The sequence below is a fragment of the Vidua macroura genome, chromosome 3 (assembly GCF_024509145.1).
Source record: "Vidua macroura isolate BioBank_ID:100142 chromosome 3, ASM2450914v1, whole genome shotgun sequence".
In the NCBI taxonomy this organism is placed as follows: Eukaryota; Metazoa; Chordata; class Aves; order Passeriformes; family Viduidae; genus Vidua; species Vidua macroura.
Window position 1 is genome coordinate 8,246,643 of NC_071573.1, and position 18,853 is coordinate 8,265,495.

General features: G+C 37.0%; 1 protein-coding gene across 7 annotated transcripts in view; it reads left to right on the forward strand.

The window, feature by feature from the left end:
- The window catches only part of TASP1 (taspase 1), an 80,655-nt gene that overhangs the window by 23,454 nt on the left and 38,348 nt on the right, over window positions 1-18,853 (forward strand). For all 7 annotated transcript variants that reach the window (XR_008436359.1, XR_008436358.1, XR_008436357.1 and 4 more), the window contains exons 8-10: window positions 9,225-9,331; window positions 16,041-16,160; window positions 17,125-17,203. Coding sequence is in view for 3 of the 7 variants with exons in the window: in XM_053973855.1 (XP_053829830.1) it covers window positions 9,225-9,331; window positions 16,041-16,160; window positions 17,125-17,203 (306 nt within the window). In the remaining 4 variants the exon portion in view is untranslated. The remainder of the gene's footprint in view (window positions 1-9,224; window positions 9,332-16,040; window positions 16,161-17,124; window positions 17,204-18,853) is intronic.

Consider the following 18,853-nt stretch of genomic DNA (forward strand, 5'->3'; position numbering starts at 1 on the left):
ACAGCTGTTGTGCTGAGTTGAGCAGAACACCTTTATTTCTGTGGCTCTAGAAAGAGTAAAAACACTTAATGCCTTGAAGTTTTCTTTGGGGGGAGGAGGGTTGCCTTCTTTTTTTTTTTTTTTTCTTTTTAGAAAAGTAGTTCCTATTTACATGCAGGAGATACTTCACAAAGAAGGTGCCCTAACTAACTAATTTTGTTTGCATGCGCAGATTTCAGCTGTTTCCAGTAACCAGTGTGTTTCAATTGTGACATTAATTGCCAGATGATACATTTGCTAGCTACAATGTACCCAAGTCAGAATAAATATGCATATTAGCAGGGATGGCCGCTGTTAGTTTGGTTTGCCTAATCCATACTATGAATTTATATTGGAGAAACATCAGAAGAATAATCCCAGCCAATGTATTTTCACAATCCTGCTCCAATAAACCACTACTTGCATTTTGTCTCTGCAGTACATTCAGCATTTAGCAAAACAATTTGCATTAAAACAGTTGAAATATCCAGGACTGACAAGTTAATTTTGCAGTATACTTATTAATGGTAGTATATCTGAGGTTTTTTTTCTCTGAAAAAAAAAAAAAATGCAAGAGTAAACAAGAACCTGAAGAATCAGTTCCAGAAGATGTTATATTGATTCCCATCCCAGTTCTCAGCAAAGTAAATCTTGTACTTCACTGACCTCTGGTCAGTGGGATTGGAAAATGACCATTAACAACATGTGTGACAACATGGGATTGTTACAAGTTAAAAGAAATTGGAAACTCTCTCACAGATAGGATATAAGAAGCCAAAATAAATTTATCCAATGTTACCATGGAAAGAAAAGTTAGATATGCTTAAGAAACAATCAAATAGAGTTTGTTTCCAAGCAACCACAAAGAGATCTCATCTGAAGTCAGCTGTTTTGTTAAATAATGTACCAGTCTTCAAAAAAAGGGAGATTTTTTTGTTGGTGCTTGCTACCATTGCTGTGGTAAAGATTGCATGGAGAACTGGGGGTAAATTAAGTAGACATCATGTAACTTCTGAATAGCTCTGTAAAAGAAAGAACTGAACAAATTGCCAAACATCAGAAAAATACGTTTAGTAACTTATTTATAAAAAAAACAGACAAAAATCCCCTCCAAAAACCTCTAATCCAAATTTAGAGCTGTACTTGCAGTAAATATTGGCAGGGAGAACTGTGCATGGTCTCCATGTGCACCAAAACAGGTGCATGTTTTGGCTTCTCTGTGCTGCACATGGGAAATATGTTCTTGAAGTTGTCTTGTTCTGTCTCCTTTTCCTTGGACCTGGGATGAGAAGAGTAATGTGGTAGCTGCTGTCAGTAAGGCTGGGGGATTGGGTGGTTGGTTTGCATGGATGGAGCATCCCTGTGATCAGTATCAAAGAAAGGGTCACGATCTGCTTTGTGGTCATGCTCTATAGTTCTCTCAGAACTATCAAAGTATCCAAGCACCAAACTGGAAGCATATTTTAAACCATGTTAATTGTTGAATTACATCAAGGTTTTGTCAAGGCTCATGTGCTTCGTCTTCTTCGGTTTGTCAAGTGTGTGAGGAAATGGGATTTCCTGCATTTGTAGAAACCTGACTGGTGACTTTCCAGTGTACAGAGTGGGTGGTTTAAAAAAAAAACCCAAACACCTGAAATGTGATCTATCTGTATTACCCACAGTCTGCAAGGAAGCTGAATTTATTAATCCCTGCCCAGATTAGAGGCTGCCAGTACAGAGCCCATACTGGTTTATCCCAGTGCTTTGCTGCTCTGTGCTAGAGAGACAGCTTCGACAGTGTAATCCAAGTGTTAAGGTGTAATTACAATTTAGAAGTGCTGAATTACTGTACATTGCAGTCTCTTTAAAATGTTAAAAGGACACTTTAAATATGCAATGTAAATTTGAGGTGCATCCCCAGCTGTCACTATCTGTGCCTGCGCTAGTAATAACCAAAACACTTCTATCTGAAATTATCAACTCAGCCTATAATAGATATAAATTATCTTTGACAAAGATAACATGTTGTAAGACAGCATCTTGCATTTGCTTACAATGTTAAGTCTTCACAGGGAAAGAGAAGGAAGGCACCTACTCATGCAGCAAACTTGTCACTCTAACGATGTGGAAGTGACTGTAAGCACCTCAGTGAATAATGTTATATAAGAACCAAAATAGCGGCAGTAGATCCACATAACTGGAACTGCAGTTCAAGAGTAGCCATAAATAAGATGCTTAAGGAAGGATGTAAGAACACAGCAAGTATTTGCTTCCCTTCCCCTATCCCTTATATTATTCCAGACTCTAAATTCTGGACTTGTTAGTGACTCCTGCATACATGGAAAGTAAACAGTGCAGTAAACCTTTACTACTATGAGTTACCTCATTGTCATTATTTTGAGACTTGCTGAATAAAAGCTGCTACTTCATTGTCAGAGTCCTACTCAGAATCCTTCTTCAGTCAAATTCTCGAATTTCCTTGAATAACTTCATGTCATCAGTAAAATCACATCTTGTTCAACAGACTCAGGGCTGCTATGGGTTGGTTTGAAATTCTGTTTGTAACAGACCATTTCTTTACTTGTACTTTGCTACTTTTTTAAAATTTACTTTGTGCATGCAAGGAAATTCCTGTTTATCTTATGGCTGCTTGGATTCTTTAATGAGGGAGAGTCTTTTTTTTGGATGACTGTAGTGCAGACTGTGCTATTTCTAGTGACACTGTATGTCTCCGTGACCACCAGTACTGCCTGCCTCTCTTCCAAAACCCCAAATCTCACCTCACTCCCAGTTCTCTCATTACTTCATTATCACTGTATTAGGAAAAAACATTTGCTGTATTGCTGGAACTGTGCTATGAATTTCAGGCAGTGGCTCAGACCATGTTTCCTTTGTTTTTAAGGGGAGGATGAAAGATTTGGAAAGAAACTCAAGGGTTCTGGGGATTTGGTTAGGAAGCTTGGTTAATCTGAATACATGATGTAAATCTTCCCTGGATTTGGAGACAGTATTGTAGTCACTTGATGTTCTGAAATCTGAACAGCTGAGTGCAGCCAGGAGAACGGCTGTAAGTTACCCAGGAAAAAGGTTGAGCCAAAGTGCCCGGAAGATACTTTGAAAATCTTCCAGGCTCAGGAAAGGCTGCCTGATGAAAAACAAGATTTCTTGCAGGAAGTAGTAAGAAACGCTGTGTCCAGCAGCAGTTTACCCTGAGTTTATGTTGTAAAGAACAGATCTATGGAGCAGTGCTCTGAGAGCTGGGTTATTTTTTTTAATATGCTTTTGCCAAGTGCCTTTCCCCCTCCATTCATTTTTCTGTTTCTGTCAAAGTATGGCAACATGGAAGCGATCTCTGTTAGTCTTTTAGTCCCAACACAAGCCTAAGTGCTGTTAATCTGTCATTTAAAATAGCTTTGTTAAAAAGAAATTTATTTTCATCTTTCTGTTTTGTGTCATTTATTTTAGTAACTGCTCAACAGAGTTCTTCACAAGATCATTTGAATTCCTGTGGGTTAACTAATTTGTTAGTATATTTCTTTTTAATTCTCTTCTCCAATAGTTGCATTCTACTTTCATATGGAATAGAAAGATAAATTGCAGAAAGCTTCTGCCAGCTGACTCTAAGCACAGTCTGCCAGGGGGTGCTATATGACTGGTCAGAGCTTTATCTCTGCTTCAAAGATTTTTAAATATTCTTGGAGTTTTTGTAGTATTTTCAGTTTATAGTTTGATTTTAAACGAGGATTGCTGAACACGTATAGGTTGCGTAATATTTAGTTGCATAGTAATTATTAATGTGTCTGATTTAAAGTTATTATTTGGGGTTTGTGTTCCCAGCTTGCTGTTCCACCACTGTAACCAGGAGGGTTTGAATATTGTCCTGAACTTGATTTGTCATTTAGTGGTGCTAAAAATTTGTATTTCCTTCCTCTATTTGAAAATATAGTTGTTCACATAGCCATTATCTAAATTTTCAACCTTGCTGAAAATAAATAAGGGAATACATGTGGCTTATAAAAGCACGAGGATTTTAAGGAAAAATGGACTTTGTAGCAAAAATGTTTTGCATTAACTTTGGGCAAGAAATTAACAGTGTATTCTAATAAACAGCCTGTCATGTGCAGGCCTGTTTAAGGTACATAGGGCTAGAATTAACAAGTAGATATGTATCAATTGTACCATTATTTAACAGATGAAAAGGTGTCTTAGTGTTGTATTTAAGTCTGTATGAACAATTCAGTAGTTTCAAGGACTCCATGTATAGGACAGGTCTGCTTTTCATATGCCTGTGCTCTCTGAATCATTTCTAATGGGCTATGAAAGGTGGCTGAGAAAAACTTCTGAAGAGCTATGTAGAATGGGGAATACAGTTGTGTTTCATTTACTTAGTCATTGTATCATTATCTAATAGAACTGTCAAGATTTTTGATTATATTTTTACTTGTACATAGTATAATGGTTAAAGGAGTTAAAGGAATGATCAGAGTACAGGAGGTAAATAAAGGGTGTGGAAGTTTTATGGCAAACAAGTGGCACAGATGAATCTCTTCATCATTAGTCAGAGACTAATGATCTCTTCCACTGACCTGCTTGCTGAAAATTACTTTCTCATCTCCTTGTTAGGTGGTGATAATGATGAAAAAAGCATGTAAAAGTTTAGGAGATGAATCTTGAGCTAATTAATTATGTAATGGAGATCTTGTGGCCTTTTCTCAGCAGGGTATCCAGGAACATCAGAACTTTTTGAACATCAGTCTTAGCTTTGAACAAGATGTGCCTGTGAGACTTTTCTTCTGCATTTACAGATAAATATTATCAAGTGCATGTTCTGATACCACATCCACTAATGCCAACCTCTCCTGCAGGCGAGTGGTGTTGGGCAGGAGCTACTTCTACTTGTTCTGTGCTCAGCCACTGCACCTTCTCCCAGGAAAACCCCTACACTTGTCTCACCTCTGCTGTGACCAAGTGTTCCACCAGAGCTTCCCCTTTCTGGCACAGTTGCACCCAAATTGCAAAGTACATGTGGACCGCTCATGTTGGTACCTTGGGGGCTGAAGGGAGAATGTGGATGATTAGGAAGGTGTTTCCAGGTCCTTGAAGATTATTTGTTCCAGAAGAGGCACCCCATGCTGCGAGGCAGGGATGTGTGATAAATACTGTGAATGAGGTTGGATTTATTTGTAATACTTTGGTTCTGATGTGCTATGGTTGTCACTCATTGAGTCTTTAGTCTGGGTGAGGCCTGAGAAAATGACATCTAAACAAGAACAGCAATTTTGTAAAGCTGTGGGAGTTTTCATTTTTCCCTTCCTCTCCTAGCAGCTCAGAGGCGGTTTTATTTATGCCAGTAGGTGCATAAATTAGAGAGCAGAACAACAGGGCTGGTTGTACTCTGTGGCTCCCAAGACTCAATTCTCAGTTCTTCTAAGCATGATGTGGAGTGCACATGCTGTTACTGGGTAGAGTAGTAATTGCCAGGGATTTTATCTGAAAGTACTTGTTTGAATTGCATCTAAACTTTTAAGCTCTTGAGCAAAATCAAAGGGCATTTTACTAAATACCTTTCCATAGATTTCAACAGCAGTACCACTGGGCTGTGATCCAAAACTTCTTCAAGCTAAAATTCCATCAGCTCCCTTACTGCTCTTCCTAGCTTTCTCCCTAGTCAGTAAGCTTTGCTTCTCTTGCTCTTCTCTTCCTCCTTGACCCAGGCAACATCAGGCTGATGTAGCTATATTGCATTTGTTTTAGGAAAACATGCCTGTCTTCATCACTGTGTTGTGACCCTTTCCTTTTCTCAAGCTTGGAATGCACTGTCTGGTTGGAGAAGGTGAGAGTGGTTTTTATACTGTCATTAAGGACAAATGAAATTTTGTAGTGTCCTTGCACCACAAAGTTGAGGTTTTGTTTTAGATTTAATGTGAAATGGATGGATTTAATGTGAACTATGAACTCAAATTGTGTATAGGTGTTTTCTTTCTGTCTGTAGTGTGTATTCATAAAATAAATTTTCTTTAGGTCTTTCTTCCATGTTGTGTGTGTTGTTAACTAAGCACGTTTGAATCCTAGATTGTTTTTTAGTTCATGGAATGTTTTAATATGTTCTTTGTCAAGGACCAAACTTAGAGGGTGTTTTCAGAAAACTCTAGTTTCATCTTTCATGTGTGTAGTTTGGAGCTCGCTTGTGTTCCTCAGTTTCTTTTGTCACTATAGTAGACCAAGACGAAGCAATGAGAGTACTGTTCATTTTAATGGCATTTATAGTGGTTTTACATAGAGCATCACAAAGGCAGGAATAAACTGAGGGCAGGCAGCCTGTCACTTGCTTTAGTCTTTAGTCCCTTATTCTGGGGAGAGAAAAACCAATTTTAAGATTCAAGTAAGAATCAAGACTTTTTTTTTAACTGAAGTTGGACATAAAACTACCAGAGGTAAAAATTGCCAGGTTTTGAGTTGTAACCTGGTCCTTTATTTCATGGTTATTTGGTCACTTTGGAGGTATTAGCTGGCTTATCTTGCTAAGAGGAATTGATAATTACTGCTAGTAATTTCCTTAAAAAATGAAAGGCTGTTATTCATAAGTCCTTGCTAAAACAAAATCTTCACCTTTCATCTAAAAGTTAATCCTAATAGCTATTTTGAAGTTCAGTGTAGCCTGAGCACAAGAATTTCCCTTCTAGGGGATGTCTGACTAGACTGACGTTCCCTCACAGGTCTGAAAGGTATGATGTTTCATGGTAAACTGAACAAACTGAAGACTATGAATTAATACCTTATTTATTTAAACCTGAGGTTGATCAAATATTGATGCAGAAGCCCAGAGTTGTAAAATCTCCATTGTTGAAAGTACTCAGAATCTAACAAATCCTTTTAAATTGGATGTGAGTTTTTTTGGAGGTTGGACTCCACAATCTCCTAATATCCCTTCCAACCTACATCATTAAATGCTGCTGGAAAGGTGTCTTCATCTGTCTGTCTGACATGGCCCAGGAGATGTGTGCTTCTCTGCTCATAATGATGTTTTTTTCTGCCCCGTATTTCACAACTTACCGATACCACCTTGAATTAACAATGCAGATAAGAAGTTACTGTTAGCAGATCATTCAGAGTAAGTCTTCAGGCTTTTTCTTGTTTTGAAAAGACAAACAACCTTAAAGCACAGGGTAGCATCTGAAAATTAATTGCTTAGCTAGGGATTGTTGTCTTAAGTGAATGAAACTCAAGCTTGGACAATTCTGTGTGTTGTGGAAAAACGTCTGGATAAATATGCTACCAGGGTATAGGTGGAGTGGAGATGCTGAGAGGCCATATAGCAGCACTTTGTGCAGCTGGCAGGGCAGCTTGGAGCTAGTCCATGTGTTCTGTGCATTTGATGTGATTTTTGTGCATGTGTTTGAACTGGTGAACATGCAAGTACTGCAGAAGGTTTCAGGACACTGCTGACATTGGGCTCTGAAGTACAGGGAACCTGTTCAGGTTTGCATGTGTGGGCTCCTGCACCCTTTTGCCTCTCTATGTCCACGTTTTTTCCAGCTTGGCAGGAGGTAGTGGCAGCAGCAGGTAACAGGCTTAGGCATATTTATCCCTGTGTAATGCCTGCTTTTGAGGAATACCAAGGCCATGCACCATTCTTACTCACCCTGTATGGCTCTGCCCATAGGTATTTGCTGTGCTTGGTGAATTTGTGTCAACTTACAAGTTCTCCTGTTTAAAAATTCTCTTAAAAACAATATGCTGGCTTAGTTTATTTTGGGGCACTTCTGTTTACAAAGTTCTTGATCTGTGAGAGATTTTTAGTTTGTTTTTCCCCACTGCCAGTTAGTACTTGACTAAAATGATTCTTTGTCTGCTCCCTCTTATCAAGTATTTAGTTTTTACCTCTTCATCCTCATTTCAAACATAGAAATGTGTTGTCCTAAGTAGCTGCATTAATCAGCTCTATATAGTAGAATGAACGCCTTTCTTGTTGATGGCTGATTCATATAGGTTTACATTTTTAAAGAACTGGTATTCATTAGGTTTTTGGAGAGAAATGTCAGCTTTCTCACTACTTTTTGAGTTATATACTTGAATAACTAACTGTGTGGACATTAAGGTCCAGTTTTATATACTTAAAAACATGATTAAAAGAGAGTTCACTAGGTGAATTTGATACCTGTGTGGAGAAGTTTCAAAGTAAAAAGCTCACTGTCTGTGTACTTTGTGAGAATTGTAAATGAAAGCTCTGGGTTCCATTGGCTCTGCAACATTGAGTTTATTACTAGACTTCATGTAGCTGTTCCAGTCTTCTGAATAATAGTGATGTAACTATGCTCAGAATTTCATTTAAAATGACATTTTTTGAAGTTTATAGAAAAACCTGTGCTTTTTAGTTTGTGACTTACTTGTATAAGTAAAAGATTCAAATTGCTCTGTTCTCCCAATAGCTTGATTTAGTGTGGTTAAACAAGTGACAAAAGACATTTTCTCTCCACCTCTTTACATTTTACAGAGGATGTTGAAACAGCCTGGGGATGATACTAAGTCAAAACTAATTTAAACAAAATATATCAATATCTGCAATTTGTTCATGAACTGAAACTTCTAAAATGGGAACATGTCATTTTAGTCTCTTAAGCATAACAATTTTATTTTTTAGTCCACTTTAGAGAGCACTTCCTTTCTGAATGTAGGGCTTAGATGTAGAAAGTAGATGTTTGTCTTCTTGAGACCTAGGTGGTCTTTAGACTGTGTTGGATTATGGAGCGTAAACTACTGCTAGACTTGTGTGTGGCTTTAAATATATGGGTAAACATACAGATATGTGATTAAGGTAATAAAATAGTAACCTAATTTTATGGCTATCAGAATGAGCTCACGTGGTATCTATTTTCTTGTCAGCAGTCAAAAACAATTTTAACACAAGCCACTTATTCTGGTCTCTTCTGTGCAGTGCTGCTTCATTGCCAAAGATATTTTGACCAGCTTCCAATGTGTTCATGCTGTGTTTCTACCAGATATTTTACTCATCACTTTTGCTGCACAATAGTAGAACTTTTAAACTTAGGAAAAGATGTGAACAACTTGTACTGAAACTGAAATACTTAGGTTTTGGCTTTTTATTGATGCTTTTTGCATCAGTAAAGAAGTGGGGGATGTGTCCTTCAAAATGTAGACTTATCAATATTTGCTTAAAATAAGTAAATTTTACTTAGTTACATGCTTTTGAACTATTTTTATAGGGTTTAGTTTAGCAGCTTTTAAGAGGAACAAGAGGAAGCTGGAGTTGGCCGAAAAGGTGGAAACAGATCTCATTCAACTAAAGAAAAGAAGACAATCAAATGAAAAGGTTAGCTCTTGTTTCGAATTCTTGTGTCATCCTAAACTTACAGCTGATTGCTAATAAACTTCATGTCTTATATGATAAGACTGATGTAGCCTCAGAAGCCTGTTCTCCTTGTCCATCTTAATGTTTAGATGATATAATGAAAACTTAGTGCAGTTAAAACCTTCTGCCTTGCTATTTGAAAACCAAACCATCACTTTATATCTTGTTTGTGCTAAGAAAAATATTTTGCTCATTTTAAACTGGAAATACGACAAATGTAAATACAAACAGATTTACCAAAACATTTTCTACTATTTATTCTATTTACTAAAACATTTTCTTTAGCTTGGGATCTCTGTCACTGTTTCCCACTTTTTAATGTCTCCTGAGCACATTGCATTATGGAACTGGAATTGGTGAGATTTGAAATACCAGGTAGGTAAACATGTGCATCTGTGCATGCATCTGGCATTGACCTGGCCCATATTACTTGTGCTACAAAACTACCAGGGATTCCCTCTGCTCCCTCATTTTTAGTTTAAATGTAGAGCTTCGGTAACCTGTGAGAATGGCATTCACAGTATTTGTGTTTAATGTTGAATATCAAAGTATGGCTCATTAAATTAAATCCCTGTGCTTTATTTGGGGCCTGTGGACCTTCAGATTGGCCATTTCTCTTTGCTTTGATGAGCTGTCTGACCACTTGTATTTACATATATTGATATAAATAAGGTATAAATCCCACAGAATTGTTAGCAAAGGCAAACAGTGATAAATTAGGCAATTTACATCTGTGTTCTTAGATAAGATGCTTCTCTAGCAGGGTACTAATTTTTATTTTTTCAAGGAGCTAAGACTTGTGAAGAAATTTAAGGATGGGGGAGCCATGGAAGTTAGTTGTTCATTTTGGAACTTTTCCTGATCACAGAACTTCAGTTACCTCCTTGTGAAACTGGGAGTGTGAAAGTGTACCTGGGGGAGAAGGGCTCCCTGTGCAGTATTGCTGTTGATGTAATAAGGGGCAAGTCAATGCTTGAAACATATGCCAGTGCATGAGCTTACCGACCTGCAGTTTGAAATTTCAAGGGCTCCAGAGTCCTGTGCAGCGCTTGTGGGAGATTCCCAAAGGCCAGTGGTGGTAGGTGAAGGAGGTGATGAGATAGAGCTCTTCTCCCCAGTGAGTAATCCAGTAACAACATGCTGGTTTTGTCAGCTGTCTGGGCACATCCTGTCCATGGAGCAGGGATGAAAACCAACCCATGTTCTCAATATGGAATTCTCGTGCTATCCACAGAGTGTAGGATAATTGCAGCCTTGCAGGAAGTAAGGTTTTCAAAGTAGTTTTTCAAAACGAAATAGAAATGAAAAATCAAATTCTAAAAGAAAAAAAATCTAGAATATATCTCCCCAAACTAGTAGAAAAGGGTTTAGCAAGGACCTTTCCATGTGGCATGTGATTTTTCATGTGGCATATGATTTCATGAGGCATGTGATTTGTTGCCCTAAGACTCACACTGTCAAAGCTGTGCTTTCATAAAAGGTTTTAAAATAACTAGTTTAAAACCATTTAAATACTTGAGTAATTAGAAGTTAATCTTCTTGTCAAAGTAATTTTAATTGATAAACGCTCACGTAACTTTTTTATCAGCTGTGCTTCTCTGGAGCTGCAGACCATTCCTTTCAGCAGGACTTCAGAGCTATTTTATTATCTGGTTTGACTCACCCATTTTAACTTTGTGGTGCAGCTGAACATGTGTGCCTCTGTTGTCAGTGCTGCAGGCTGTGGGAAGAGCAAGGTAGAAAGGATGTTAACAAAGGTGGAGTTGAATGGGATCAGAACTAATAGGCCAGTGTGAAGAGACAGTATTGCTACCAAAACAGAGTGAACTTAATTAGAAGTTTGAGCTACTGATAAATATCACCAGCTAAAAAGAAAAATACGGGTTTAAAAATTAGTTTTCAATAAAAATGTGGTGATACCAACCTTAAAAAGAATGAGGCTGTTTAAATTTGTCAAAGTTTGTATGGAAAATCTTGGCAGTGTAACTTACTAAAGGAATTTTATTTCCTGATAAATGGAGTTTTTTTCTGTATTTTTTCTTTGTTTACCCAGTGTAGCATTTGCAGAGGGTTATGCATTTGCATACAGGAAGATCCATTAATAATTTCACCAAATTTTGAAGGTGTAAAAATTTAGTCTTTTTTAAGTTGCAGAGTTTTACTGATTTACATAGCTAAGAAATAATTCACACACAAACAAAAATTAACTAAACATTCTCATGGGGGGTGTCTATGATGTGTTCATTCAGCCAGATGCTATTCTCAAATTCTCCCCTCAAGCACCAGTAAATATCAGAAGTAAATATTTGTCTGCTTACTGTTAGTCTGTCTTTTACCAGAGGAAATTGTCTTTGAAAATAGCTTAGCAGAGTTTGGCTTGAAGCCCTGATTTTACTTTGTCTTTTGCTATTGCAAACTTTTACGAGTGATCTCAGCATATCTGTAAAAAGTTGTCCTCTTCTTGGTTTGAATAAGTGACACTAAGAACCCCTAGCACACATGATTTTTTTTTGCAGATTAGTGTTTGTAAGTTAGTATTTTATAGCCTAGTTATTTAGCTCTATAAATAACATTATTTAGGTTGAGTTTTATTAAAACTGGCTTGATTTTTATCTAGTTCAACATAGGTACTGACATATGTATACATCAGTTGGAATTATATGCGTGGAATCAACAGTTCCTTGTGCTTCTGTTACTGTATTAAGACTGAACATATTTAGAAAATATTTTTGTCTATGTGCAGATAATTGTAAGGCAGTCAACTGTGGCAGTCCTAGTGTCTGCCTAGTGTTGCAGTTTGGAAATTTCCTTAAAAAAGAAATAAATGTTCCATCTCACATTTGTGTGCAAATGGTCTTTGATAATGAAACCTTACAGTTTTCAAAAATATGCTTCAAAATCCATTTAGTATGGGAAAATAAGCCTAAATAATTTTCACCCATTCTAGTTAAGTTTTGTTGTTTTGTTTTGGCTTTTTCTGTGGAAATACAGTATGGGATAATTTCCCCATCTTGCACATGAAAATCAAACAAAATATTCTTTTTTACACACCAAACAACTGTTGAACCAGGAAGGCTGGGATTGTTCATCAAGCTTTGTATAATTAGATAATTGGGTAATAGCATAGAAATGTTAGTTGCTTCAATCTGATTAATTTTGTATTTTGTCAGTTATACTCAGAGATGGAATTTAGTGGTAATTACTTTCCATGGTATTTCAAAACTATCTCAAGTGGAGATAGTGTGTAGAATCTTTCAGTGGGCACTGAGTAGAGCTCTTCTAATTTGCTAATTGCTTCCTTAGGGGCTTGCAGTGATGAATATTTACATTTTTTTATGTGCAGGAGGGAAGGAGGGTTTTTTAAAAATACTTGATAGAACTCTGTATTTGTGCAGGTGAGCATCTTTCAGTTTTGTGTGCATGTTCTTAGCAAAATATGAGTATTTGGACCATGATTGATTTAACTAAACTCCAGGAATACATTAAGTTTTTGGGGAAGTGTGTGGGGAAACCAAGAAACCTGCATATCCCTGACAACAATCTCATTGATTGATGACACAATTAGCGTCCCAGTCCAAACTACAAATATATAAAGGACTTATTTAACAATGGAGTCAATACTACTGCACCTACAACACCACATTTGATTCACAATCACACATGGTTTAATAAATTAATTTCCTTTCCTGCTGCAAAGTGCAAATTAAGTAATGTGAGGTCTGACTTATAACACTGACTTTCAATTTTTTCCATGCAAAACATTAACTATGTAATAGATATTTAGGTTGCAATTCCGCATTGTTAAAACCCCCAAACTGTTTTTGCAGTGGACAAGGATCATTTAGTAGCTGAACTCAGATACAGAATTTGGTAACAGATTTCACCAAGTTTCCTTTGCAACCTGCAAAATTTTAAAATTTAAGTAGCTAAGTAAATCAATCAATAGAAAGGTGAGGACAAGCAAATAGGATCTTGTTTAGTCCCTATTGGACCTGTATAAAGTTTGATCTTATTTTAGACTTTGTGAATTGTAGTATTTATCATACTTGCTTTTATTGTCCTGACACTAGCTTGACAGGATCCTCTGCTTTTCAATGTTCATGTGATTTGAAGAGATGAAATGTGTGACACTGAAAGTCTTCTCAGCAGGTACAGTCTTGCAGTAACTCCTCAGGCACATGATACTTTTATATAGGGAGATGTAAAGAAAGTTCCTTTGTTAAATTGTGATGAGCTCTTTATTTACTGATCCAGAAATCAGGGTTGCCAGTACAGTTCACGTATGTAGAAGATACTGATAAAGTATTTTTCTCTTTGGATGTGGAATAGAACATAGCTGATTTTCAGTGTGCTGAATAAGGATAAATACAGCATCAGCTCTATATCAGTGTCTTTTTTTTTAATCAGAAACCAGTCCTGTGCCCCCCCCCCCCCCAAACCTATATTACTGAGAAATAAAATACAGAATTCCTTTGCTTCAGAGATACAGATTTCCTTCAGAAGGTTGTGTGGGCCAGCTCAACCTTCCCTTAGAAATGCTTCCCTTAGAAAAGATGTCTAGCCTCAAAGTCACCTCATTTAAACTAACTTTGATAGGTTAGATTTTTATATCTGTAGTTGTTTATTAATTTTTTTGTTGTGAGTATAATTTCCTTTGATAAAAGGGGGCAGGGGGTAGACAGCAGCACCTGTATCATAGTAGTTCTTCTCTACAGAGAAATCTTAAGAGAATTAATGCAGGGAAGAGCTTTGTCCGGTCTGGTCTTGGAAACCTCCAGGGATGGCAATCTCCACGTCCCTTGAGCAGCCTGCTCTGCTGGTTAAGGTCTTTTCAGTCCACTGAGTAATATTGTTTGAACTGGGTTAGTATTAGCTCAGGATGTATCTGGGAGTCCTGGGAGTTAGGAAATACATTTGCACACAACATGAGATGTTAAATAAAGGTTCCTAAATTTTTTTTCATCTTTAGAACTTGGAAGGAAGCTGGCTCTTGTCTTATCCCCTTTGCTCCCAGCATCAAACACCCTTTTATTTCTACTTTTCCTATCCTCCCTGATCCTTCCTTCCTTCCTCTGTTTTTCAGCTTACCTTTCTTCCTAGTACCAGTTGAAACCGTGGATCTTTAGCTTCTCACCCCTCTCTGTCTTTGTGTAGTTATTCTGCTTTATTGTTAGGACACCCGTCCATTTGTTTTAGTATTGAGTATGGTCAGTGCCAGTACCTGAGTGCAGAACTTGCCAGGGAAGATCTATGTGTAGGTGCAGAGAAGAAACTTACTGTTTCTCTGTGTGAAAGCCAAGGATGAATCTCCTGCCTAGGAGTTCTAGTTGCTTGCAAAGTACTGTGGAACATGGTAGCGCTGTACTGCATATTTTTCCTTTTGAGACTGACACAGAATTAACCCAAGTGTTTTCTCTTAAATTAAGTGTGGCCAAAGTATCATCAGCATTGCAGTACTAGAAACCATGCTTGATAAGTGACATAGTATGCCCAAGGGAATTTTAATTGATGATGGGAACTTGATAATTTAAAGTTGAATAGTTAGGTGTTTGTTTTTTTTTTTTTTTTCCTTAATTCCTCCCTCTGAATTCTAGTCCAGAAAATTCACATTTATATGAAAAGCTTAATAAACTTTGGCATTATTTCAGTGGGTAAGTCTATGTAAGAGGCTTGAGGCTTGTGCAGCAACTGTGCATCTCTGGAGTACGTGATGGATGATGGATCAATTTTGCTTATTTGTTTTATTTTCTGTACACTGCATGCTGTGTGTGTGGTGGAGCATGAAGTCTGAGTGCCTTGCCCTGAGTTCTGCAGAGTGGGGAATCTAGGCTAAGCCTAGGCAGAGAGGGGAAAACTGTTCCTTCTCTAAGAGGGACTTAGTGTAGTGCATTAAGTAATAGGGGAAGGATATAAAGGAAGACCCCTGCTCCTGGGGAGAGTAAATCTACCTCAGAAGTCATGGAAGTAAGGGCACTTTTCTAGTTACCCTCTAGTTACAGAAACAAAGGGTAAAATTGCTTTACTCACTAAAGATTCCTGAACTGAGAACAAGTCTGGCAGAAAGAATCTGTCCTAGGGGAGATTTTTTTTTCTTGAGGTTTCTATTTATTGTCTTGCTCAGAATATCAGTATTTTCTTGCTCAGAATATCAGTGTTTTCTCTTTACATGATAAACAGCTGCTTGGCTTTTTTTGGTGGTGCTTAGTTGTTTTTTTTTGGGGGGGTGTTGGTTTTTGTTGTTGTTTTGATTTTTTTTAATTTCACTTTTTAAAAATCACACATCTTCAAAGATCAGAGCCCCTGAAAATGCTTTTTCGGGCCTTTTAGGAAAGGCCTTTTGATGTGGCATCAGTTACTGAATCATTTCTTAGTGGACAAGTGGCAACCTCTAAGAAAAAATGACTTCTGGCACTTCTGTGAGTAAAAGCAGGTGATCTAAGGATTGGATTAGTTCTGAGATGTTTATTGCCTTCTTGTTACTGGAGAAGTTTTATTAAGGTCCTGTCTCAGGCAAAGCAGCATTTTGGGAAGATTTATGGCAGTGGGTACAAGTGCATGATAACAAATCCATTTGGTTGCTAGGCCTCTCACTTGCACACTGCTAAGGAGTATGATCTGACTTTAATATACTATTTTTGCTAGGATTTTTTTCTATTTGTGTGTTTTGCAGGAGAATGACTCAGGAACCTTGGATACAGTTGGTGCAGTTGTTGTTGACCAAGAAGGAAATGTCGCTGCTGCTGTCTCCAGTGGAGGTTTAGCGCTGAAGCATCCTGGAAGAGTTGGTCAGGTGATCATTGTACATTTTTTTTTTTTTTAATTGGGAATTATTGTTCAGTGTCACAAGCAGGTGTGGTATCAAGCAATTGCTGTGACAGCAAACTTCTGTTCTCCCTTCCTGTTAAATGCTGAAGGCATTTTCACTGCATTGATATGCAAGTGTTTTTAGTGTCCTCCATCAGTGTAATAAAACAGTGATAGATAAGATGTTCTGTAGTTAGTTACCTTTTGACAGAGATACCAGTAAGTTAATTTCTTAGGCTTAAATACATCCTTAAATGGTCTCTTAAATGCTTAGAGTCTTAAAATAAGATTTCTCTCAATATTTAGGGAAGCTGTCCTAATTAATTTTTAAATGATCTTGTGAATTGGAGAAAGTGACAAAAGTAATAAAAGAACATATCAGATATTTATGATGTGTTATATATAATTATGAATATAAATAATGTATAGTTCTATGTATTATTAATATTAATAATAATAATATATTTATTATGTGTCACCATATTGTTGTTAGAGAATTTTGAGGTGCATCAGAAATTTTGTACTCCATTGCTGGACAGCTGTATTTTTGGTTTACATTTTCCACTGTCCAAAAAGTGGTTCTATTTTGAAATGTAGTTAAGATTTTTTTTGTTTGTTTTTTGAATAGCAGAGTGAAAGAGACTTTATATGAACAGGGTTATATCTTTACCCTCATCTTCTGTTAAGCTAGGCTAGAATACTGTATCTATGACAAACACTCAGATCTCAAGAATAGTAAAAGGATGTAGCAAAATGGAGTGGAATTGCAATATGGTTATGATATTAGTCTTTTGTATTAATACTTGGATTTTTATTGGATTTCTTTTTTTTGTTGTTGTTGGTTTGAGGTTGTTTTTGTATTTTCACTTTTTTTAATGAAAGAGAATAAAGCAAAAATCTCATGCACTTAACATGTTCAGAAGCACTGAACAATGTGCTTCTTTCCTTAGGCAGCTCTTTATGGTTGTGGCTGCTGGGCTGAAAATACAGGAGCTCATAATCCTTATTCCACTGCTGTGAGTACTTCAGGTATTTACTACTTTTATAAATATTTAATGAAGTTGCTATCTTTCTCTGTGATTAGTTTGCAAATTTAAAATACCAACATTATTTCCAGACTATATTCTAAATTTGTATAATTTGTTTATTTGTGTCATTTAATTTGCATCATTCATTAGTGTCAGTATTGTATTTAAATCCATTAATTGATCTCTTGTTGGTTGCTTATATTGCCCTTTTGAGTTAATTAGCAACCATGGGAATTTTTATCCTGTTTTGTATTGCACTGAAAGGATGTGCTTTATTTGTTAAATATTAGGGAACCTGTCCTCCTGTGAAGAAGTGCTTATTAGCCCAGTACTGTATTAAATGATGAAGACCTCTGGGAATGGAAGCCTTGTATAAAGGACTGAGATAATCAGAGGGTCCTTTGGATACAAAAATGCTACATGCAGTGTTTTTTCCTCAAAAGTGTTTAATTACTATTTCAGATGAGCATTTAAGTGAATTTTTTCTTCATCTTTCTTTTCCTTCTGAAAGGAAACAGAAAAGGCAAAACCAAAATACTGGAATAAGTGTATCAGGAAATATTTATTCAGCAATTGTGAAAGTGATGTAAGAATTAAGAGAGCTTCTGTTCTCTTTGGAAGGCTTAGGGTCCTCGACACACAAAAGTATTGTGTTCATTTGATGCCTTGCAGAACAAAAAGTCTTAAGGTGAAGTTATGTAGGAGTTGCTTTTACTTTTTTTTTCTCCCCCTAGCTGTATGAACAGCCTCAATCAGAAAAACTACTTGTAACACTTTTTCATAAGTGCTTATTTCAGGTTGCAAAATTTATGTATTGCCCACTGCTCAGGGGTCAGAGTTATCAGCATTCAGTATAGGTAGAGGTGAAGAAAATCTGCAGAGTTCAGATTTAGGTCATGTCAGCTGTATCCCATGGGCAGTGCAGAGTTGGAGTCCTGCTACAGAAATAGGAAGGGGAGCAAGGTGACAGATTGCAGAGTTAAAATTTGATAGAGGCTGAAGAGCATCAGGAGTATCCTGTATTGCTTTTATTTCCCCTGTATTCACGACTGTCTTGCACTGTTGAAAATGTATGTAGATGTTCACCCTTAAGATTAATGTCAGTAAAAGCAGATGTCCTTTTTGGTGCTTACTCAGGGGATGGTTTTACTGAACGCAGGAGTGTCACAAGGCATTTTTACTCAAGGGACACCATATTGATTTTAGTTTAATAAATGCTTACTGATGTAACCAAATATATTTAAGTATTTGGGACCATATTTTAATTAATTAGTGAGCACAAGTCCAATATTAGAGATTGTTTGTGGAAGAGCTGAAGCGGACAACTTTATTTACTTCTTTAAAGCTGTTCTTTGCAAAGTCAGCTGGATTTGAAGTCTGTGTGAGTACTGAAAAGCATCCTGGTGCACTCATAGGAGATGGGTAGATTTAATGATGGCCTGAAATAGTAGCATCCTCTCTTTTTGCTGGTACCACTTTTGTATTGTGCTAAATACTTCAATGTTATACTATTTATAACTGTCACAAATACACATATATGGATATTTGTTTGGTTCAGAACTTCTAGCTTCCATGACATTACCCTGATCCCAGTCCCAGTTAATTGGAGTGGCCTGCTGGCGGACTCTGAAGCGTGGCCATCTGTTCATTC